At 50.8% G+C, this 23,076-nt stretch overlaps 2 protein-coding genes across 7 annotated transcripts; one reads left to right on the plus strand and one right to left on the minus strand.

Moving 5' to 3' along the window:
* Positions 1 to 273: 273 nt before the first annotated feature.
* Positions 274 to 16,382, minus strand: ZNF623 (zinc finger protein 623). Of its 5 annotated transcripts, none has more exons than XM_070464402.1 (2): positions 16,296 to 16,382; positions 274 to 2,687 (listed from the first exon to the last, which is right to left on the minus strand). In XM_070464402.1, exon 2 carries the CDS (start codon positions 2,597 to 2,599, stop codon positions 1,115 to 1,117), a length of 1,485 nt encoding a protein of 494 aa, XP_070320503.1. In that variant the 5' UTR covers positions 2,600 to 2,687; positions 16,296 to 16,382; the 3' UTR covers positions 274 to 1,114. The 5 variants fall into 5 exon arrangements, with proteins under 5 accessions (XP_070320503.1, XP_070320502.1, XP_020736704.1 ...); XM_070464401.1 differs by lacking the exon at positions 16,296 to 16,382 and adding an exon at positions 16,212 to 16,287; XM_020881045.2 differs by lacking the exon at positions 16,296 to 16,382 and adding an exon at positions 9,423 to 9,564.
* Positions 15,666 to 22,837, plus strand: LOC110129605 (zinc finger protein 251-like). Of its 2 annotated transcripts, XM_070464426.1 has the most exons (4): positions 15,666 to 16,031; positions 16,403 to 16,529; positions 16,924 to 17,037; positions 18,466 to 22,837. In XM_070464426.1, exons 1-4 carry the CDS (start codon positions 15,999 to 16,001, stop codon positions 19,203 to 19,205), a joined length of 1,014 nt encoding a protein of 337 aa, XP_070320527.1. In that variant the 5' UTR covers positions 15,666 to 15,998; the 3' UTR covers positions 19,206 to 22,837. The 2 variants fall into 2 exon arrangements, with proteins under 2 accessions (XP_070320527.1, XP_070320526.1); XM_070464425.1 differs by lacking the exon at positions 15,666 to 16,031 and having other exon boundaries at positions 16,322 to 16,529.
* The last annotated feature ends 239 nt before the right edge of the window (positions 22,838 to 23,076 follow it).

Raw genomic sequence — 23,076 nt, forward strand, 5'->3', positions numbered from 1 at the left:
GAAGATGAGCACCCCCCCCCCACAGCACCCCCAAGCGAGTGGACAGTCATTCATAGACAAACTCTGAAGGCAAAACATATAAGAGGCCAGTCTTACTCTGTTACTGCCTGCAAGTGTCAAATGCATTACGAACAGAGACATCAGCAGGGCCAAGAGGAGGTATTTCCAGTAGACCAGCAGACTACACTGTCACAAAACAAAAAAGCAATGACAAAAAAAAAAAAAATTTTTTTTTTAATGTTTTAAATAACAGTGTAGATAGGACAAAGCAAGAGAGGTGCCAAGTGCACACAGACTGGGCTGTGCTTTTTATTGCTCTGCTCCAGATACCAGGGACACACAAATCAGTGAGATACACTCACGGTCCTTAACAATGAGAGAGCACACAGAACAATCAGAGCAAGCACAGTAACAAGAGGTGAATGGCAACTGAGGATCAGAAGCAGCAGAGGCGTAGTGGACTGAACCCAACACGAAGCTTGGGATGGGTCTTGACTCGTGATGGGTCATCAGCCAGATGAGAGGGGGCACTTGAGCGTCGGCTGGGAGGCAGGAGTACCTGGATGAGGGGGCACGTCCAGCAGTTGGTGCTACCTCTGTGACCAGGAGTGAACAAGGAGCAGATGAGGCTCCAGGAAGCCTCTGGATGCACGGTGGGGAGTTCAGAATTTCTCCTAAGGACCACAGGGAATCAAGTTGTGGTTTTAGGTAACAAAGTATCTTTCTCCAGCTTGCCTTTCTGACAGATCAAAAATGGCTGAGGAACACTCTTTTGAAGTTATAAAATTAGATACATAACTCTGCTTTAAAAGGGATTTAACTCAAGGGTGAATTGTTACTGTGCAGTGGAATAAAATCTTTTTCTCCGAGGCCAAGCTCCTCCCTCCTACACCCACAGCTCTCCCATAAGTGATCCAGCTCCATGCCAGCTGTCCAATCGTGTGGCTCTCCTGCAAGCATGTGCTCCCAATGGAGGACAGTAGGCCCCACTGCAGCCAAGTGAGAGGGCAGCCCCGCCCATCCATGACCCTGGAAAATGCTGACTCCTCCAAAACCTCACAAATCAGGGCCCCTGCCACTTGTTTCCAGCATCACTAAGTGAGCCGGAGGATAATTAGAAGTCTGTGTGCCCCTCCGGGCCTCCATACGTGTCCCCCAAGTGTACAGCTGTCTGACTCAAGGGAAGACCCTCCTGGGGGGCCTCCTGACTGCTTTTAAAGTCTGGGGGTGGGGTGAGCTCTTTCCCATACTGACTACACTCATAGAGTTTCTCCTCAGTGTGGATCTTCTGGTGCTGAAGGAAGTTTGACCTCTGAATGAAGCCTTTCCCACAGTAACTACACACGTAGGGTTTCTCTCCAGTGTGAATAATCTGGTGCAGAAGGAGCTTGGAGCTCTGAATAAAGGCTTTCCCACAGTCCTTGCATTCGAAGGGCCTGTCCCCAGAGTGGATCTTCTGGTGCTCAGTGAGGTGTGCTTTCTGGAGAAAGGCTTTCCCACACTCCTTGCACTCGTACACCCTCTCCCCGGTATGAATCTTCTGGTGTCGAATAAGGTAGGAACTCAGGAAGAAGGCCTTCCCACACTCATTGCACTCATAGAGCTTCTCCCCGGTGTGGATCCTCTGGTGCTGCGTGAAGTTGGACGTCTGGCTGAAGCGCTTCCCGCACTCGTTGCAGACGTATGGCCGCTCCCCAGTGTGGATGCGCTGGTGCTGGATGAGCTTCGAGCTCCGGATAAAGGCCTTGCCACACTCGTTGCACTCGAAGGGCCGCTCCCCAGTGTGGATCCTCTGGTGCTCGATGAGGTCTGAGCGGTGGCGAAAGGCCTTGCCACAGTCCTGGCACTCGTACTGCCTCACCTCCGTGTGGACCTGGAAGTGCCGGATGAGGCTGGAGCTCCGGATGAAGGCCTTGCCGCACTCATTGCACTCGTATGGCCGCTCCCCCGTGTGGATCCTCTGGTGCCGAATGAGCAGTGAGCTCTGGCTGAAACCCTTTCCGCACTCCTTGCACTCAAAGGGCCTCTCGCGGGTGTGGACCCGCTGGTGGCGGATCAGGTCTGAGCTGTGACAGAATGCCTTCCCACACTGAGCGCACTTGAAGGGCCTTTCTCCCGTGTGTACTTTCTGATGCTCCATGAGATCCGTGTAGAGAACGAAGTCCTTGCCACACGCGTTACACACGTATAGCCTCTCCCTGCCATGAATGTGCCGATGCTCGGCCAGGTGGGAGTTCTGGCTGAAGCCCTTCCCGCACTCGTCACACCCGTGAGCTTTCTCCCCAGCACAAGAAGCCTGATGTCTGGCCAGGCCCGGGTTGAATGGGAAGCTGCGGCAGGCCTCGTGCTGGGGGGCCTCCCCCTCGATCAACTCTCTCTGAAGCAGGAGGAGGTCTGGGCTCAGGAGTGGGCTCCCCTCAGACTTACTCCCAGCCTGTGCTGCCTCTGTCGTTTGGATCTTCCAGTGGGTGACTGTCACCTGCTGGAAACCCCCTTCCTGCGAGGTGCAGCTCCGCAGGCTCTGTGCATCCAGGTTCCCTAAAAGCCTCCCAAGTCTGGGGTCAGGGCCCCTCCCAGACGTGGGGCCTGTGAGCTCCATCACTGGGAAGGCTTCGGACACTGCCTTCTGCAGATTCCCACGCCCAGAAATCCAGGCTCCGAGTCCCCTTCTGGTCAGCAGTCAGCATCTGAAATAAAGCAGAATAAGATCATCTTTCCCCTTCGTTACGAGATGGGAATCTGCTGGAGCAGATGGGGTGAACTGTGCACCTGGAGCAGCAGAGAGACGTGCCTCCTGCCCACAGCCCTGCTCAGCACAACACTCGGCTCAGCCTGCTGGCCTCTCCACTGGTGTAGGGGGCTCCACCACCAACACCAGTTTCAGGGGACAGATGGGTTGATGGGCAGGGATGGGTCTGGACTCCACTCAAAATCAAGACATGTTTCCTAAGAAACACAGGAAGACCACTCTGACCCCCACTCGGTCGCCCCCTGCCCAGCTGAGACACTGGATGGGTGAGACTCACACGAGCTCTGGCCTGTTAACCCTGCTCCCCTGCCCTCTCCTTCCTCCACCACGTGTACCCTCTAGCCCTCCCCTTGGGGCAAAGCTCAGCCTGCTTCCTGATGGGTGTCTCCTTTCCTGGTAATGGAGCTCTCACGTTTATAACCACCTGCCTGACAGGCCCCGGGAGCTGCCAGCAGCTCCCACACATGGCTAACTCTCCCATGAGACCATCTCCTGGCTTCTCCTCTCAAGAGTGCAACAGGACTCCCCACCCCAGGGATGATGGCCTTGTGGCTTCTTCCAATGAGAAAAGAGAAGCAATTAGATGAGAACACCCACTTTCTCCCACATTTACCACGCTACCAGCATTGGCGCCCATGCCAGGCCCGCCCTCTGTACTGGGTTAAACGTCCTCCATGGAATCCAAAGTAAACGCATCCACCTGTGCACCCTGCACCCACCCAGCAGCAGAGTCTGGGGTAGGAATGGTCACCACAGCACCACGCAGTCACCAGAACATCCATCAACAGAAGAAAGGGCCAACTGAGGTGTCCTCCAGGAAGGAGGGCATCCCTGCATCAGAGTACAGGTGGACCTCCTGGGGTGACACCGAGCCCAAGAGCTCAGTGTGTGGTCCTACTTCCACGGAGTTCAGACGCACACAAAGCTGGCCATGGTGGGAAATTCGAGTCACGGATGGTCTTTAGGAAGATGGTGCTTGCAAGTACAGGGGGGCACTGTGCTGCACAGGTGTGTCTGCCATGGAAAGCCTGTGCTTAGGGAACCTCACACCATTTTTGGGACATGCCTTCAGCTCTGGAATTCTTGCCCCAACAGAAAATTTCTCCTTCAGCAGGAATTTGCTGAGGGGATGCCCTCTCTACTGCCAGCCCTCCACCACTACAACCCATCTGCTATCTCACAAGGCGGCAGGTCAGACACCAGCCTGACCCAAGTGGGCCCCTGGAAAGGGTTGCACGCGGTGTCAGCCAGGCTCAGGAAAGCTCTAGAAGCTTGGGAAAACTGTCTCCACCTCACTCAGGTTGTTGGCAGAACATGGTTCCCTGTGGTCGTGGAATGGCCCCTTGGGAGCACCCACACCTTCCAGGTAGGAGCAGCTCAGATGCCCTCTCCTTCTCTTCTGCAAATAGCTGCAAAAACCCTGCTTTCCAAAGGTTCATGATGAGCCCCACCTCTTGTCAAATGGCTGAAAGAGCCCTCCCTTGCGTCAGGAGGAGTGCAGAACCCTGCGTGCCTCACCCCAGAGGGGGCCTGGCCCATGACAGAGCCCAGAGTGCCCCAATCTCCATGTGGGACAACTCTGAAGGGTCGTCCAGCCCCAGAACTCCACCAGCCTCAGTTTCCCCCTGCCGCCCCATCCCACCTTGCTCATAGGTGCTTCCCCGAGTGCTCCCTCCCCAGCTGAGCCCAGTTCCCGGGAGCTCCGTCCAAGACCCTGCAGGACCACTTCTCTCCCCAAATCTGCACCAGTGGGAAACAGTCCACCGGCTGTGCAACCCCACAGAGATGCTCCCAAGTCCCCAAGGGCAAAGTTGTGCCCCTGAGGACAGAGCCAGGTGGTGGGGAGCTGCTGGGGGCAGGAGGGCTCCCCAGGTTCCTTCCAACAGGCTGCTTTCCTTCTCGAGTGACAGCGCACATCTAGCACACAGTCTCCCTGGACTCCTCTGCTCGCCTTTCTAACCATACCATTCCCATCACCCGGAGGCCCCCCTCTAAGGGGAACTGTCTCTTATTGTAATTCTGCAGTTTTCAATTGCATTTAAATGGAATCATATGGTTTGTTTTGTATCTGCTTTTTATTCAATAGGCACCCACTTTTTTATAGAGCTAGAACTCACACATCATAAAATGCATCATTTTAAAGCACACAATTCAGTGCTTCTTAGCATATTTCTAAGGTTGTAGAACCTTCCACACTAATTTGAGCATCGTCAAGATCCCCCCTGGGTGTCTGCTGATGCTGAGCACCACGCCAGGGAGGCCGCCTGTGTTGCATGGACCTCAGTGCAGGCAGCCTTCATGGCGTGAACACATCGCTGTGTCCTTTCCACGGTTCTGCCCTCCACCCCAAGGGGCTGGCAGCTCAGGGCTGGGCACGGTCCTGTGCTTGTCTTCTGGCCGACAGAGGTCCCTGGTCCCGCTGAGCCCTGGAACTCCCTCGTTTCAGTGGCTACAGCTCAGGCCGCCCTTGGAGACTCCCAGGAACTGCTGACGCTGTGGACCAGTGACTGCCTGTGCTCTGGGCTCCTCCCCTTCCTGAGTGGACGCATTCATGTGGTCATCTACTCTTGCTGGGGGAGGAGGCAGCTTCTGGGGAGTTTAGACTGTGACTGTGTGGACATGCACTGGTGCTGAGAGAAGGCCACAGGCCAGGGATCCTGGTTCCGGGCTGGAGGCAGCAACTGAGCATGGCCTAGTGTGGGGGCCAGAGGGCCAGCTGGTCAGCTGCGGCAGACATGAGGGTGCTCAGTGTCCCTGCTTTGAGTGACAGAAATCCCTCCAGAAATTTCAGTGGACACAGAGCCAGCAGCGAACCACCACATTTCCAGAAGTCCCCTGATGTCAGGGGTGACCTGTGACTGATTCCAGGGCGCCACCCTCTCGCCCAGCCCGAGGGATGGGCACGAGGCTGCACCGCAGGCTCCTGGGGGGCAGGCCCTCCCCCTGCTTCTGAGATGGGATACCAGAAACCAAGTTTACTGTTGGGAACACTAGTTTTGAATCTCCATTACAGCAAGAGAAACCCATGCTTAAATAATGCTGTTAAGACAACCTGACTATTCAGATGCAACATTCCCTGTGATGATGAAGACACTGAACCAACAGCAGACAGTAAGAGAAGCTGCAAGTCTACTTGAGGCGTTTCTCTCCATGTGAGGTTTGCAACACAGCTTCCTGGAGCAGTGGCCCTCTAGGGCGCCCTGTGACACAGCATTTCTGACCACTGCCCGGTGAGATTCACTGACACTGTTCTTCTGAGTTAAAGGCCCACTAACTTGATTTAAATCTTTCTCCTACCTACAGAAATTACTTTAATTAGTTATTTTTTTCAAGGCATAAGGGTAAACTATGCCAGTTGAGAAAGACTAAAATTATTCTTAACCCCAGTACTCAGATTACACATTGATGTTTTTCTCTGACGTTTTTTCTGCACCAAGGTATTACGAAATGAGGACCACACTCCTCAGTCTCATCCTATTTTACTTCACTTTTATACTGTCCATTCTGAGCAATTATAGACATAAGACCCACACTGTAAGAACACTTCAAGTGGTAAACAAAAATGAGGATAATCCCCAGCAATCCCAGAGACCACTGCAAGCTGTTCAGTTTATACACATTCATCCAGACTTCTGCTTAAACAAAAATGACACATTTACTTCCATGCATGCCATCTGTAGGTATAAACACGGGGTCACATATACCTGTCCATCTGTACACCCTCCCCCCACTTCTAACACATACCCGAATCCTTCAAGTTCATTCACACGGGGCCCTGGTACTCCGAGGCCCCACTACACTTCAGATGCCGGAGGTGCCCCTGGTGTCATGAGGAACGACATTCCCTGAAGTACTTGGCCCACCTCCCTTCCCGAGACTAGGGGAAGGAGTTAGCCGAATGAAAGGTCTGGGAGAATAACTAGTCACGTCGGACCCAGCCTCATCCACTGGGGCACAGGTCCTGCTGCTCTGGACCAGGAGTGCAGCGCTATGGAGAGGCTGCGGCGATCCAGCGCCGCCTGTGGGCAGGCAGGACATAGCCTAACTGGACACTTGGCCTAGAGGTCCAGCATCACTCCAAGGCTTGGACAAGTGGCGAGGTGAACTTTTGCTCTTCGTGGGCCTCACTGGTGCAGGCTCGGGAGGGCAGGAGCGGTGCTATTGATGAGCGCCCCTCAACCCCAACCCGGCACTGCTGAACTGGCCTGTACAGTCTCAGGCACACCTCCAAACCTTGCAAGGCAGACATGACCTCGATTATTTACTCTATTTTACAGAGGCTGAGAAAGTCAATTACCCAAGGCTGCTAAGCCAGTCAGTGGCAGAGCTTAGGTTCAGAGTCAGGCCTGTCTGCCTCCAGAGTCCATTCTCAAAGATCTTTTTCCCTCCGCAAGTGTGATGTTGCTGTTACAGGGTATTTTGCTTAGAGCAGCTGGGATTTGTATTCTAAAAGTAAGCTTATATTTTAAATCTTGGTTTTTTTTAAATCCAAACAAGGAAGTATATTTGGTTTTTTGTTTTGGAGGTGATATTTCCTGATTTTTTGTTGTTGTTGTTTAAAAGGACTGTTATAACACCTGAAAACAGGCTTGTGTCTATTTATAAGAATATAGCTTTAAAATGTGTGCCTTCTCGTGATTTTTATAACTTTAACTTTTCAGGAAGTTTTTAAAATTAAATATACCTTGCTTTGAATAAACGTTTATCTGAATATCAGCAATCTTTCAGTTTCTGCTTAATGCCTTTTTTCCCCTGTGAATTCAAATAAAGTTAAATTGATACTTTTTCATTTAAAGAAACCTGAATGAAGCAAACGAAGTAAAAATACATCAGACTGCTGGTTCCATAATGTCTGGGGCTAACATGGCCCTCCCTTTTGTTAGAACTTGCTGGACAAAATATAACACAACACTGTTGATGTTGAGATGGGCGAGCCTCAGAGCTGGGAGTGAGGCCTACGAGCCGCCAGAGTGGCTCTGAGATAAGAGGGGGCAGTGCCCACTGCAGGGACGGGAAGCTGTTTGTGCACGCACACTAGTAAAGTGGTGTTATAAGCCTTGGGCTTGCAAGTTACCAATGTGGCTGTCTGCCGCTTACAGTCTAAAGAAAGGAAGCAGGTAGGTGTGCAGAGCTCCACCCTTGGGAGCAGCAGGAAAAGGAGAGTAAAAGGGCACCCAAGGAAGACAGGACTAGAGCTGCAGGAGAATCTGCACCCCCGCACGGCCCCACGGCCACAGTGTCACCAACCTGCACTCGTGCCACCACAGCCACGGGGGGGACCGAGTGCCCGGCACGTGCTTTTCTTATTTCCTGTGTTCACCACACAATCATCCATGAGGTTCGGGGAGGTGGCTGGCTTACAGCTGAGCCTGCTGCTAGGCTGCGGTCCCCTCCCCGAACCACCCACACAACCACCTGATTTTTGTTCCCAGGGCTCTGCCCAGATGTCAATGGTCTTCTCCTTTCCTGAGCAGTTCAGTGTCCTTTCACCGGTCATATTCCACAACCCGAGGCAGCACTGGACGTGCCTGACAGCTCCCTGAACTGCTTCAAGGCCCTGCCCATTTTGGGTCAGCTGCTTCTCTGAGCAGCCCTTCCATTACCAGCTTGTGAACACGGTCTGGGCTTTCTCAGCTCCGCCGTGCAAGCCTTACCATCCCTAAGGCCTTTGCAGGCGAAATCCATCCCCATCTCTCCAGGAGACACTGGAGCTAATAAGTTAGACTTGTGAAAAGACAAAGCAACCTCGCCCCGCCCCGCCCCATTTCTCTGGTATCTTTCACATGAGTGACGCTGTAGCTATTGCCATTATTAAGATACTGTTATTGTTACATCTAACGAAAGTCCCACCTCCGTGGACAGGACCAAGTCCTGTCATTCACTGGGACTGGAGCTCAGGAGAAAGATGTGCTCCAGAGAGGGCACTGCGGCCTGATTAAGAGCATGAGCTCTACAGACAAATTGCCCGAGTTCAAACGGGCCTGCACCTAACACTCCCGGGAACACAGAGAGGCATGCTGCTCAGGCCCTGAGGCTCCCATGACTACGATGCAGCCACTGCATGAAGGGTAAGACGTCCAGGGCACCAGCAGAGACGGCCTCCAGGACTGATATGACTCGAGAAAAGGACGGCGCCGCCCAGCATCTGGAGGGGATTCTCTTCTTCACCTCTACCCCGCCAGGGCAGCGGTGTCGGCTCTGCACCTCCTCCAGCACAGGCAGGCTCGAGGCGCCGGTCACTCTCCCGGCATCATCTGGAGAGCTCCCTCGGGCTCGAGGGAGAGGCCGGCGGGCTTGGAACAAGAGCAGCACCACCCACACCCTGCCCTTCACCTACCTCCAGGCCACCCCAGAGCCGGCAGTGGGCTTGAGAGCCGCGACACTGACGCTGAAGCTGGGGCTCTACGCCTGGGGTGTGTGGCCTCAGGAGGCTGGGAAAGGAACCAAGAGAGTGGAATCAGGCATTTACCCACACGACGTTCCCTGGGGAGAGAAGCTGCGGCCCCGGGCCGGACTGTAGTCCAGCGGGGGCGGCCGTGACGGCTGCTGGGAGCCGGGCTCACTGAGCCCGAGGCTCCGGGACCCCCGTGCGGGGCCGGCCGCGCTGAGCCCGCCCGTCCACCCGACTGGAGGACCCTGCCGACCCGCTCGGGGCCCGGAACGCGCCACTCACCCGGCGCCCAGCGGCGAGAGGACGCCGGCGCCCCGCACGCGGACTGCCAGCCGCCCGCCCCGCTGACCGACCGACAAAGCCTACACAGGAGCCCACACGCCGCAGCCGGAAATCGGCCCGAGGGCCCACCCTGAGAGCTTCCGGTGCCGCTCTAGGCGCTCCGGGGGCCGGCCGGCCTCTCGGTGGTGCGCACTTCCGGCCGGGTGCAGCTGGCGGGGGACCCGAGTCTAGCTAGGGCCGGGCGAGACTTCACCTCCCGCGTCCCTGCATCCGTGATCGCTGCCTGTCCCCCAAGGGTGAATTGGCTTCCTGTAAGCTGTAAATGCCGACGTTAAAAACGTCGGCAGGCGGAGCTCCCTGCGCCCTTCGCCCCGGGGCCCCAGAGCGTGCGCCGGCCCTCCGCCTTCGAGCTTGGTCGGAGGGCCGCTATTCAGAGGCGAGGTCTGGCGTGGCGCGGCCGTCGAGGGCTTTCTCCTGCTTCCCGCAGCGGGCAGCGATTCCCGAGAGTTCCCGCGTCTTCCCTTCCCTCTTCAGCCACGAGGAGGGCCCTCTGACTTAGTCCTTTTTACAGTCCAGGGACTGAAGTCGGAGAAGGCAGGTCACTAGAGGTCACACAGCTAGTGAGTGGCCAGGCCGATCGCCTCTGGGGCCACGCTCCTGGCCCGGCTATGCTGTTGGTCCCGTGGGCGCAAGGGTGGCCTCTGGGGACAGTCGTGGGAAATGCCATTATCCCACCCCCCACCCCCTCCTCCGGGGTGGAACAGCAGGCATCCAATTAACCGTCAGCTGGAGTTGGGGAACAGCAGCATTCACAAGCACCAGCTCTGTCAGGGGGTAAGATGACAGGAGCAACCTCAGGAGTCATTACAACAATAAGCCGTGCCAAAGAGGGGCACTGGGCCCTGAGGAACTGCTCCTGACCAGTCCCCCCCCCCCCACCCCCACACCCCTCTGCACAACAGGGAAAGCTTCTTGGAGGAGGGGGGTCTTTTATGGAAGCCTGAGAGGATTGTCTCTTAACAAAACATGGACAAGATCTGTATGCTGCAAATTAAAAGATGCTGGTGAAAGAGATCAAAGAGGAGTGAAATAAATGGAAGAGTTAAATAAATAAATATGTTCATGGATTGGAAGACGCAACATAGTAGAAATGCTAATTTTCCGTAGGTTAATCTAAAGGTCTAATGCAATTCCTATCAAAATCCCAGAAAGATTTTTAGTAGACTTAGATAAGCTTATTCTAAAATGGATATGTACAGGTTATGCCCAAGAATAGCTTAAAACATTCTTGAAGACTAAAATGGGAGGACCACCACCTAATATCAAGATCTATAATACTGCTTCTGAAATCATGACAGTGTGGCATTGGTGGGGGGACAGACACCTAGGTCCCTGGAGCAGAATAAAGAACCAGGCACAGATCCACACCAATGCGGACTTTTAACGAAAGTGCAAAAGCAATTCGATGGAGATTTCAGTTCTTAATAATGTATCAGTGTTGGCTCATCAATTGTTAAAGAAAATGTAAAACAGTTAACCTTGGAATTTTTTTGTTAAACTTTTGTCAGTATTAATAAACAGTCTGTCTCAAATACCTGTGAGTGGTGCAAAGTTCAGATAGATTTCATTTTCTCCTTAGGACCAAGATTTGCTCTCTATTTGAGAATCATGCTGTTTTGCTTAACTCTTCTGATTCTTCTAGCATCTAACCTAATCTACTTTCTTTAAAGTGCTTAGCATCCCCATCACAAGTCCAGGGGCAGCTACAAGGTCAAATGTGATAAGTTTTCCCAAGATGTTTCATCTTTGGGTAGATCCAGAAAGTCTTGCATATGATCTTTTAATTGTTCCAGAGGATGTCTTCATGATCACAATTGAGGTCAGGCTCCCAGTAACATGATACAGAACACAAAATTCTGGCTTCTACACACCTTTAACATCTCTAATCATATCAGTGCCGGTAGTATCTACTTGCCCTTGGTAATTTTTAAAATCAATGCCTAAAATGGTAAGTTTATTTTTTTTCCAGTCGTTTCCTTAAGTCAAATGAATGTTTCATCTAGACTTACATACCTACAAATTCAAGAGAAGTATGAATCAATACTACAAAATGTTCCTCAGCTACTATTGCAAGTACTGCACTGGTTCCTGAGTATTCCTGGAGTTATAGATTGGAACAGGAAGAAAAGCAAGAAAGATTTGACCCATTAGTTATTTTACCTTTTTTCATATCTGAGTGCCTCCACTGCTCAATTTGCCCTGCAACCCACAGATCTTGTGGTCTTCAAAAAATTCTGTCAAGGGGATGAAATAACAAGCTGCAGACTGGGAGAAAATATTTGCAAATCACATATCTGACAAAGAATTTGTATCTGGAATATATGAGGAATTCACTAAACAGTAAGAAAATGAAAAATTCAATTAGAACATGGATAAAAGATTTGACCAGAAATGTCATCAAAAAACAATATACAGATAACAAAAAAGCACATGAAAAGATATTCAACATCTTTAGTGATAAGGGAAAATACAAATTAAATTCATAGTGGGATACCTATCAGAATGCATCTCTCAGAATGAATCTCTCTGAATGGCTAAAATTAAATAAAAATAGTGAAAACACTAAATTCAGGTAAAGGAGTGCATCACTCCTGCCATGCTGGTGGGAATATAAAAAGAACTCTGGAAAAGAGTTAGGTAGTTTCTTGCAAATTTAAACATAAACTTGTCATGTGACCCAGCAATTGCATTTATTGAGTATCTATCCTACAAAAATAAAAACGTATGTTCACAGTAAGGTATGCATCTAAATATTTATAGCAGCTTTATTCACAACTGCCAAATGTCCTTTAACAGTTGAATGAACAAACAAACCCAGGTCCAGCCTCACGGCGGGGAGAAAAGTCTGCAACCAAAAGGAACACAATTCTAATGCCACATGGGCAGATTACAGGGCATTATCCTGAATGGTTAAGCCAATCTTAAAACATGATGACACCATAGTGATAGAGACCCAGGGTGATCTCCAGGGGTTACAGTCTTAGGGTGATGTGACTATACATAAGTAGCACAAAGGCATTTCTTTTGTTGCCACGGAGCAATGCTGTGTCCTGATTGTGGTGGTGGTTACAAGACTCCACAGGTGTGACAGAATTTAAAAAAATATACCCCTACTCCCAAGATTGCTGGAAGAAATATCAATAACCTCAGATACACAAATGACACCATCGTTATGGCAGAAACCGAAAAAGAACTAAAGAGTCTCTTGATCAAAGTGAAAGAGGAAAGTGAAAAAGTTGGCTTAAAACTCAACATTCAGAAAACTAAGATCATGGCATCTGGTCCCATCACTTCATGGCAAATAGATGGGGAAACAGTGGAAACAGTAACAGACTTTATTTTCTTGGGCTCCAAAATCACTGCAGATGGTGACTGCAGCCATGAAATTAAAAGACTCTTACTCCTTGGAAGAAAAGTTATGACCAACCTAGACAGCATATTAAAAAGCAGACATTACTTTGCCAACAAATGTCTGTCTAGTCAAGGCTATGGTTTTTCCAGTAGTCGTGTATGGATATGAGAGTTGGACAATAAAGAAAGCTGAGCACCAAAGAATTGATGCTTTTGAACTGTGGTGTTGGAGAAGACTCTTGAGAGTCCCATTGGACTGCAAGGAGATCCAACCAGTCAATCCTAAAGGAAATCAGTCCTGAATATTCACTGAAAGGACTGATGCTGAAACTGAAACTCCAATACTTTGGCCACCTGATTAGAAGAACCTACTCATTTGAAAAGACCCTGATGCTGGGAAAGATTGAAGGCGGGAGAAGGGGACGACAAAGGATGAGATAGTTGGATGGCATCACCAACTCAATGGACATAAACTCCGGGAGTTGGTGATGGACAGGGAGGCCCACTGTGCTGCAGTCCATGGTGTCACAAAGAGTGGGACATGACTGACCGACTGAACTGAACTGAACTCCCAAAATAAAGAGTTCATGCAAGACTGATGAAATCAGGTAAGGTCTGTACATGAATTAATACCATCACCCATTTCCTGGCTTTAATAATGTAAGATGTTTTATTGGGAAACACTAAGTGAAGAGAACATGGGAACTCTGTAGCATTTTGCAACTTCCTGTGAGTTTAAAGTTATTTCAAAATAAAAAGCTGAAGTTAAATAACCCCAATATAAGTCAAAGTTAATGAGTATAAAGTTGTAAAATAAAACTTGATAAATGAAAAATGCCAATATCATGACTATTTTTTAAAATACATTTGAAAAAACTTGTACAGTGAGCCTTCATATACACAGTATTTAGTTTCTACTATTACTGTTTTGCTATATTTCTTTATCGTGTGTTTATTCCCTGAATATTCATTGAAAGAACTGATGCTGAAGCTGAAGCTCCAACAGGTGGCTGTTGGCCACCTGATGCTAAGAGTTGAGTCACTGGAAAACACCCTGATGCTGGGAAATATTGAAGGCAGGAAGAGAAGTGGGCGACAGAGGATGAGGTGGTTGGATGGCATCAACGACTCAGTGGACATGAATTCGAGCAAACTCCGGGAGATAGTGAAGGACAGGAAAGCTCGGAGTGCTGCAGTCCAAGGGGTCAAGAGTCAGATGTGACTTAGTGACTGAACAACAACAACAAATTACTGTTTTGCTATCTTTCTTTATCATGTATTTACTTAGCTGTTTATCTATTCTCTCTACTCATTCATCTTATTTTCCTGGTGCATTTCAAAGTAAGTTGCAGATATTAGTATAGTCCACTCCTAATTCACCATGCAAATCACCGACTAGACTATAATATGTTTATAGGAGACATTTTAGGTAAAGCTTAGACAGTGAAATGCATGTTTTACATGTATCCTTGTATGAACTTTGACATATGCAGACACTTCTGTGACTCAAACCCTTATATAGATAAGGAGTGTCACCATCACCCCAAAGAATTTCAAGGCTCTGCGTAGCCAATGCCTCCCCCCTGCCCCCGGACTCTTAGAGACACAACACTTCTCTCAGTATTTTCATCATAGATTGGTTTTCTCTGTTCTTGAATTTTAAAGCTGAAATGCTGAAATTTAGCTTTTTTAAAATATAGTTGTCATTAAATATGCTTATAAAAATAAAATATCTGCAGTTTGAGGTTCAATGTCCATCTAATTGCCATGATAAAAAATCAGTGCAGGCAACCAATGTCTACATCGACAAATATACATGGTTGAAAGGAACGTGAATCACTTGATAGTGCAAAGTGTGCAAACATTGTGAATGCTATGGGGTGTGTGAGGAGCTCTGAAGCCACAGCCTGCAGCAGGAAGATGTTGACAGTCTGCATTCCTTTCAGTGCTGCGGCTTTTAAACCTCACCTCTCCCTCTTCCCTTTGCCCCACATCTGGACAAGTGGATGAGAAGGCCTGGGTGCTCCCTCCAACTCCCTGCCTGCAGGTGGGAATACCCTGGCTTACCCTCTAACCACCATCAAACCCCAATCCAGTCCTCTTTGCCTGCTTTTTCAAGCCATTTTCAGCGGGCTGCCTTGCTGCCCCCAGAAAAGCCTCCTCATGTAAGTAGTAAATGTTTTGCTACCTTCTTGGTGTGTGTGTGGCACCATAAGTCCACATCGCAATCAAATCTGGGGTGGGGTCTATCCCGTCCTGCAGCGTGACTGCCATAGAAGAATCAAGAGTAACGATCGTCCTCGCTACTACCAGCTGCGCTTCGTTATGCTGGACCAACTGCCTGCGAAGGATCTAGTCAGTCTCTGTCTCCTCACCCGAGCAGCACCTCCGCTGCTCCAAACCTCCTTGTACCTGGAAGCAGGACTTTTCCAACACCGGTTGGTCACAACCACAAACCTTCCTGGTATCTGGACCAGGTGCCTCTTTCTTTCTTTTCTTTTCTTCCCTCCCTCCCTTCCTTCCTGACAGAGTTGTGCCAGCGCCAAGCCCAGATCCTGGGAGGCGTGTGTGACTAGCAGGCCCTCCAGCACCGGCCAGGCAGTAGAGAAGGTGCGGAACGTCCTAGGAACGGGAGGGTGCTAAAGTCTGCCCTCCATAGAGTCTCCAGGAGAGCTTCCTCAAGTTGACTCCGAAGTACATTCAGACCCACGGAACTAGAACTTCAGCGGCAACGGCCCGTGATCTCTGAGTTCAGCAAGCGTCGCAGGTGTCCCAGGGCCGGAGCCCAAGGAGGCGGGGCGTGGGGCGGGGCCGAGGGACGAAAGGGGCGGGGCGGGGAGCTTTCGGGAGCCGAGCGGACCGGGAGCTACATCCTCGCCGCAGGCGGGCGGGACAGGGAGTGAGCCGACTTCCGTCTGCCCGCGCGGCGCCCACCCAGCTACCCTGCTCTATTATGGTTGACCGCGCGAGCTAGTGCTCGCACCTTAACGCAGAGCTCTGCGTCCTCGCGAGGCCCCTGTCCCGGCCGGCCTGCGAGCTAGAGCCGCTGCCGGGCTGGGGCTGGCTCCGGAGCCCTAGGCCCACCGCCGTTCCCTGCCTTCTCTCCTGTCTGCAGGCCGCCCTGCCGCTGCCGCTGCCCTCGCCGCGGAGGGACGGGGAGCCGGCATGGCGGGCAGCCCCCCGGACGCCTGGCCCCAGGTGAGCGCGCCTGCCCCCCGGGACCTGGGCTCCTTGCCTCCCAGAAGATATTTCCTCGGAGCCCGCTTCACTTGGGACCCTGAGTCCCAGGTCCTCTCCAGGACGGGGCTTCACAGGGGCTTCCCTTGCCCCTCCGCGTTGTTCCCCAGGGCCTTCCGGAGGCTGCGGAGGGACACTCACCAGGAAAGGCGGTACTGAGCAGGTTGGAGTATGGATAGGTTGCGTTGACGGTTGTCATTAGGGGTTCCCTGGCAAGCAGGGTACCTTGAGATGGAGTCCAGGCGTCCCACATGCCTGCTGGTGAGCCATCTGCCTCCTCCGCCTTGAATTCTGATGTGCTGACCCCATTGGCAGAACCAGTGTTGTTTCAGGGCCTCCTGACTTTTGAGGACGTGGCTGTGCACTTCACCCAGGAAGAAGGGGCGCGTCTGGACGCTGGGCAGAGGACCCTGTATAGAGACGTGATGCTGGAGACTTACAGGAACCTGGTCTCTCTGGGTGAGCCCTTCCCTCCTCCCCACCCCCAGCCCCCCTCAGAGCTGAGGTGGGATTCGGGAGGGGCCAGGCTGGCTGTGACTCTGGGACCAGAGGTGGGACATTCTGCTCCCAGGTGACAGGTGGGGTCTCTGGACCCATCCCCAGGGCAGGGCTTCTGCCAGCACTTTGCTGCCTGGAGACTAGAGGTGTCCGTGTCTCTCACAGAGACGGGCCTCTGTTGAGTCCTCATCCCAGCCCTGCTCCCCACCCACCTCAACCTCCTGGGGGAGACTCCATGTTTCAGAGCCTGCATCGTGGGGCCAGCTAACTCCCCAGTCCCAGACTGCCTCTGGAGCGGGAAGCCAAGTGTGCCTTAGCACTTCAGTTCACCCATTTCCTCTCTCCTCTTGGGCAGAGGTTCCAGGATCCAAACCAGATCTGATCTCCCAACTGGAGCAGGGAAGGGAGCCCTGGGGCTCAGACCTGCTGGGGGCCCAGGAAGCAGAGACTGTGGGAGATGCCGGCATAGGTGAGTGAGGGGAGCCACAGGCCTCTGGTTGTTCAGTATTTGCACTCAGCATACACAGCCAGTGTTGTCAACATCCAGACAGAAGGACACAGTCATAAAGTGCACTTTTGTTGGTTTGTCCCTTGGTGTCCTTTCCCAGGCACATGGACATCCATCAACTGAAAACAGGCAGCCAGTTAGCGATGAAGGGGTAAAGGCTGTGATTGTTGACTTCCCCTTCATTGCAGATTGAGGACAATTTTCTGGGAGTCCAGCACCGTGCCAGATGCTTAACAAATTGTGCCTCACTTTCTCCCATGGGATGAGCTATCACTTAGAACCCTCAGTTACAAGGAACTGAAAAGCCAACCAAACCAGCCAGAGCTGGTGGGAGGCTCTTGGCTCAAGTCTTGAAAATTGGGACTGGTTCTCAGCATCGTGGGTCTCAGGCTCCAAATAATGCCCTTGGCATAAGTTTGAGATCCAGAACACTTAACATCAGTCAAGCCAGACATCTCGCCTCCCAGAACTGCTGCTGGCCACAGGTAACAGTGGCCCCTGGTGACCTTTGCATGATCTGGAAGTGTCTGCCCACCTGCCCTTAAACAGGAACTTCTGTTCTCCTCACAGCATCACTTCTGACACCAAATATAGGGAGTTCCTCATACCACCCAGTTCTTTACCTCTCTGCACACCCACTGGCTGTCCTGCTGTCCAGCTCTGACACCTCATTCCTGCACTGGATGCCCGTGGACGTCTGAGCAGCGAGAGCATTGTCCCAGAAACCCTTCCTGAGGGCCAGTTCCAGTCCTTTGGGTTTCCGGAGTGTAGAGCCTTAGAGTTTCAGGTATAGATGTGTATTTGGAAGGCAGTAATTTTTGGAAGCAGGCAAGAGAAAGCGGGAAGAGAGAGAGGAGAGAAGAGTCAGTACAGAGCTGCCACTGCCAGCGTGTGGAGCACCACAGCTCCAGGAGCATGACCACTGAGAGGCTACAGGAGGCATCTGGGATTGCCCATCAGAGCAAGGGAGGGGGACACTTGTCCTTGGTCCCTCCCCCCGGGGCGGTACCTGTCTGCAGCCTGGGCTGGAAGTACAGACCTTGCCTAAGACAGAGGCACGCGTGCCCCAGAGGATGCTGGCAGGCGGAGCTCTCAGAGCTGTCTGCTGCAGCAGGGCTGGAATCCCAGGGAGGCAGGGGCTTGGTGTAAGGTGCTTGCAGCGTCAGCTACAAACTTCAACTTTCTTAGAAAAAGGTGGAGAGAAAAAGTTGACATATGAGGGGAAGGTCCATGAAGGAGGTGGGCACATTCGCACAGCCAGTAAGCCTGGACTCACCTGTGAGACACCTCGTGGAGAGGGCCTGCAGGTGGTTGATACTTGCGGGCACAGAGTGGGGGCCCAGGTGGACCTTCTCAAACGGTAACACGTGGGCCCTTTCTCTATTTCAGATTCCACCCAGGGGTCTTTGTGTAAACATGTGACTCCAAGGGTGAAAATGACTCCAGCTGCAGAGCCTCCAGGAGGAGCATCTGGAAGCCTCTCCGGGGGTGAGCCTCCAAAACCGGTCTGCAAAGAAGCCCCTGGGCAGGAGGGCAGGCTAGGGAGCCTGGAGAACTTCCTTATCCAGGAGAGACCATCACATGGAACCTTCTGGACCATCTCCACAGGAGAAGGGGCCCAGAAAGGCAGTAAATGGGGACCCGACCTTTTCTGTAGCCGCGACACAAACGCTAAAGGGCAGACAGCCCACACGTGCGAAACGTGCACCAAGACCTTCCGATACCTCTCGCGCCTGGTGAGACACCGGGCCACGCACAGCGGCGAGAAGCCGCACGCGTGCGGGGAGTGCGGCCGTGCGTTCAGCCAGCGCTCGCACCTGGCGCAGCACCGCAGCGCGCACGCCGGCCAGAAGCCGCACACCTGCGGGCAGTGCGGCCGCGCCTTCACGCGGCTCTCCACGCTGCACCGCCACCAGCGCGTCCACAGCGGGGAGAAGCCTTTCGGGTGCCAGTGGTGCGGAAAGCCCTTCAGTTATAGCACTCTCCTCGCCCAGCACCAGCGGATCCACACACGAGAGAGGCCGTTCCGGTGCTCAAAGTGCGGGAAGAGCTTCATCTGGAAGTCCAGCTTTCGGACTCATCAGAAATCGCACCTGTGCAGCCAGATGGCGTGGATCTCTGTAAGCTAAGTAGCCGCTGGCAGGGGGAGCGTAGGGCTGGCTGCTGCTGCAAGGAGGGCCCCAGAAGGATGTCCTCAGCACATAGTGCAGCGCAGAGTGAGACCAGCATAAGGGACTGGACTGTTTCTCCATCGTAGACCAACGTGCTCATTTCACGTCCTTCCCACAACGAGGGGTAGCCCAGGCCTGCCTGCCCCAGCCAGCAGGACCTGCTAGCCTGCTGGATTCAGTGTAGCTGTGAGACATCTGTGGACATATTGATACTTTGAAAGTTACTATTTTCACGTGCATCCAGATTTTATTTCTGAAATTTAGAATGTAGGTCTTCGGTTTATTACATCATAGGTGGGTTCTAAATGCCTTTGAAATCCAGATGGGCTACCGAACTTTTGTATAATCAATCTTCAATCACACAGCAGCTCTGAGCATCAGGAGAAGATCATGTAACTCTGGTCACCGTTTGGTCCTGGCTGGTTGTTTTCAGATGCTAATTTGTTGAGCAGGATGTGAGTGTTCCATCTTGGGCAGCTCAGCCCTTGCTGTTGGCCCTGTGGCTTTGCTTGCTCAGCTTCACCTTTCTGCATGCCAACTCTGCTTGAGTCAGGCCATATGAAACATTAAGAGTGTGCATGTCATTTGGACTGTTCTTTTTTTCCAGCCAGTTCTTCCATAGCGAATATATTTGCATAGTATGGATGTTTTCTATACAATAATAACATTAAAAATTTAAAACACATGGTGGAAATAGAGAAAACAGATACAAAAGAAGCCAGTGGTCATGAAACACAGGATATCTATAGGAAGGTTAGTTGGCAAGAACTACCCAAGCATCAGGGGGTGGGCAGGGAGAGGCTGTGCCTTTGTGACCATCCACTGAATTCTTGGCATACCTTTCGCTGCTTAGAGGCTAAGTGTCACATGTCTAGTGAAACTAAACGTGCTCAGCCATTTTCCTGCAGGCAGATTAAATAACTTAATTACAGAAGCAATACACGATCATTTGAGGAAATATACAGATATATAAACATAAAGTAAAATATGGGACTTCTCTGACAGTCCAGTGGTTAAGACTCCATGCTTCCAATGCAGGGAGTATGGGTTTGATCCCTGGTCAGGGAACTAAGATCCCACATACTGTGCAGTGCAGCCAAAATAAAATAGAGCAAAATATAACCGGAAGTTTTATTTTGACTCAAAGGAACCTGATAAACTGACAATGAAAAGGTGGGATTTGGGTGTTGCCCACAGTGTTTCACCCAGACTATCTAGATTCAAAGCTGTAGCAGAAGAAAACCTTCCTGAACTAAAGGAGTGCCTGCTCTTGACACTGAAAGACTTGATTGTGAGCAAAAGGAAAAACAGAGAACATGAAGTTTCATGAAATGACTGGATCACAGACACCCAGGAAAAAGAAGTAGATCACCAACAGGAAAAAATAAGCTTGCCCCAGGCTTTAATTAACAAAGACTGCAGCTCTTTCCATATTTATTTCCTTAATGTGTCACCATATTTCATTTATTTATTTTGACTGTGCCTTGGGGAGTGTAGAATCTTAGTTCCCTGAGCCCCCTGTAGTGGAAGTCCAGAGTCAACCACTGGGCTGTCAGGGAAGTCCTAGAGTCAAATTTTAAAGCTTATTTCCCTTCTTTTCCCTTTACCTCTTCAAATTAAGTTCATTAGATGCAAAAAATATGATGGAGTCTTGTCAGAGATAAAGAAGACATGGCTCAGAAACACTGGATGAAACAGGACACAATTAATGAAGAGACACTGGATGATTTTCCTTTGGGGTAGAGGAGGGAGCAGCTTCAGAGCCATGTAATAATTAGGTGTTGGAATGGATGGGCAGAAGCTTTGAAACTGCTTTTTGAGAAAATGTACTGATGTGGATATTGGGTCGTCAAGGGGTGGATTGTCATGAACATATCTTGTTTCAGCCCATCCGGAATCCATCCTCTTTTCTTTTTGTAAACGTACCTCTCCTTTGGCTTACAGCACTTCGCAGGGTCCGTTGTAGGAAGTCACAGTGGTGCTATCAGTCTGGGTGCCTTGTTTTTCTTCTTGCCCAGTCACTCTGGCCAGAACTTCCAGTACAATTTTGAGCAGAAGTGGCAGAAATGAACATTCTTGTTTAATTTCTTACCTTAAGGGGCAAGCTTTTATTCTTTCATTCATTGAGTATGATGTTGTTCAGTTGTGTCCAACTCTGCGACCCCATGGACTGCAGCACATCAGGCTTCCCTGTCCTTCACCATCTCCCAGAGCTTGCTCAAACTCATGTCCATCAAGTCAGTGATGCCATCCAACCATCTCATCCTCTGTCATCCCCTTCTCCTCCTGCCTTCAATCTTTCCCAGCATCAGGGTCTTTTCCAATGAGTCGGTTCTTTGCATCAGGTGGCCAAAGTATTGGAGTTTCAGCATCAGTCTTTCCAATGAATATTCAGGACTGATTTCCTTTAGGATGTTAAAGGAGTGTGATGTTAGCTGTGGGTTTTTCATAAATGCCCTTGATTAAGTTGAGGAAGTTCTCTTCTGTTCCTGGTTTGTTGAGTGTTCTTATCATGAAAGGGTGTTAGACTTTATCAAATGCTTTATCTGCCTCAGCTGATAACTTTTTTGTTCTTTGTTCTATGAATGTGGTGTATTTGATTCTTTTTTTTTTTTAATTGAGCCATCCCTTGCATTGCAGAAATAAATCCCACTTAATCATGTGTATAATCCTTTTACTATGCTGCTGGATTCAGTTTACAGTTGCTTTTATTCAGGCTCTTTACTTCCCTTGGTGAAAACTCCATTCACCATACTTGCAGTGCCCTAGACAGAAACCCAAACTATGTATATAACAAATACATACATGTATATATAGATAGGTAGATATAGATATATTTCCAGGGACTGACTTACATGATTGTGGGGCTGGCAAGTCTGAAGTCTGTAGGACAGGCTGGCAGGCTAGAAGTCTCAGGCAGGAGCTAATGCTTCAGTCTTGAAGTAGAACGCCTTCTTCAGTGAAACTTCAGTTTTGCTCTAAGGCTTTGCATCTGAATGGATGTGCTCGCTCAGCCGTGTCCGGCTCTGCGACCCCCTGGACTGTAGCCAACCAGGCTCCTCTGTCCATGGGATTTCCTAGGCAAGAGTACTGGAGTGGGCTGCCACTTCCTCCTCCAGGGGATCTTCCCGACTCCGGAATCAAAACTGTGTCTCCTAAATTGGCAGGTGGATTCTTTACCACTGTGCCACCTGGGAATCCTCCTGAATGAATGAGACCCACATTATCAAGGAAAGTCTAGTTTTCTTAAAGTCACCTGATCTAAGATGCTACTGTCTATGAAGTATCTTCACTGGCAGCACCTAGATTTGTGTGTGAATCACTGGGTGCTACAACCTCGCCAAGTTGACACATAACCAGTTGACACCAACCATCACACCAGGCCTTGTACCTAACTTCTTCCCTTAGCTTGCCTAGCCAATGAAGCAGGAATCCTCTTAATTCTTCCAACTTGATGTTGCTTCAGTCAGTAAACTTCTGAGTCCTTATTACTGCAGCAGTGGCCCCCAAGCGATCTCCTGCTATTAATAATCTCGTGAAATGTGTTTGTCTTTTTAATGTATTTATTAAAGTATATTTTATATACTGCCCCCCCCCCCCCCCAGTGTCCTGAATATAGTAACTGTTGCGATTGCTTCTCACAAATGCAGTTTTTACCCTAGGAAAGCACCGAGCAGCTGCAGCTCCTCCTTTTTCAGAATATTCTTTGGCCCTGCCGCTACTCCTCCGTCCAGAGCCTGCGGGCTTTCGGAGATGCGCTGCCTCGCGTCCTCTCCCACGGGCCCAACGCCGGCAAGGTCGGAGTTAGAGGCTAGTAGTGAGCGGCCTT

Source organism: Odocoileus virginianus, unplaced genomic scaffold, assembly GCF_023699985.2.
Source record: "Odocoileus virginianus isolate 20LAN1187 ecotype Illinois unplaced genomic scaffold, Ovbor_1.2 Unplaced_Contig_23, whole genome shotgun sequence".
In the NCBI taxonomy this organism is placed as follows: Eukaryota; Metazoa; Chordata; class Mammalia; order Artiodactyla; family Cervidae; genus Odocoileus; species Odocoileus virginianus.

Excerpts from the sequence above, each read along its gene's own strand:
- ZNF623 (XM_070464402.1), bottom strand. The coding sequence starts at position 2,599 with ATGGAGCTCACAGGCCCCACGTCTGGGAGGGGCCCTGACCCCAGACTT.
- LOC110129605 (XM_070464425.1), top strand. The coding sequence starts at position 16,322 with ATGCCTGCTGGTGAGCCATCTGCCTCCTCCGCCTTGAATTCTGATGTG. Across the intron at positions 16,530-16,923 it reads CAGGAACCTGGTCTCTCTGG|AGGTTCCAGGATCCAAACCA; the intron begins GTGAGCCCTTCC and ends CCTCTTGGGCAG. Across the intron at positions 17,038-18,465 it reads TGTGGGAGATGCCGGCATAG|ATTCCACCCAGGGGTCTTTG; the intron begins GTGAGTGAGGGG and ends TCTCTATTTCAG.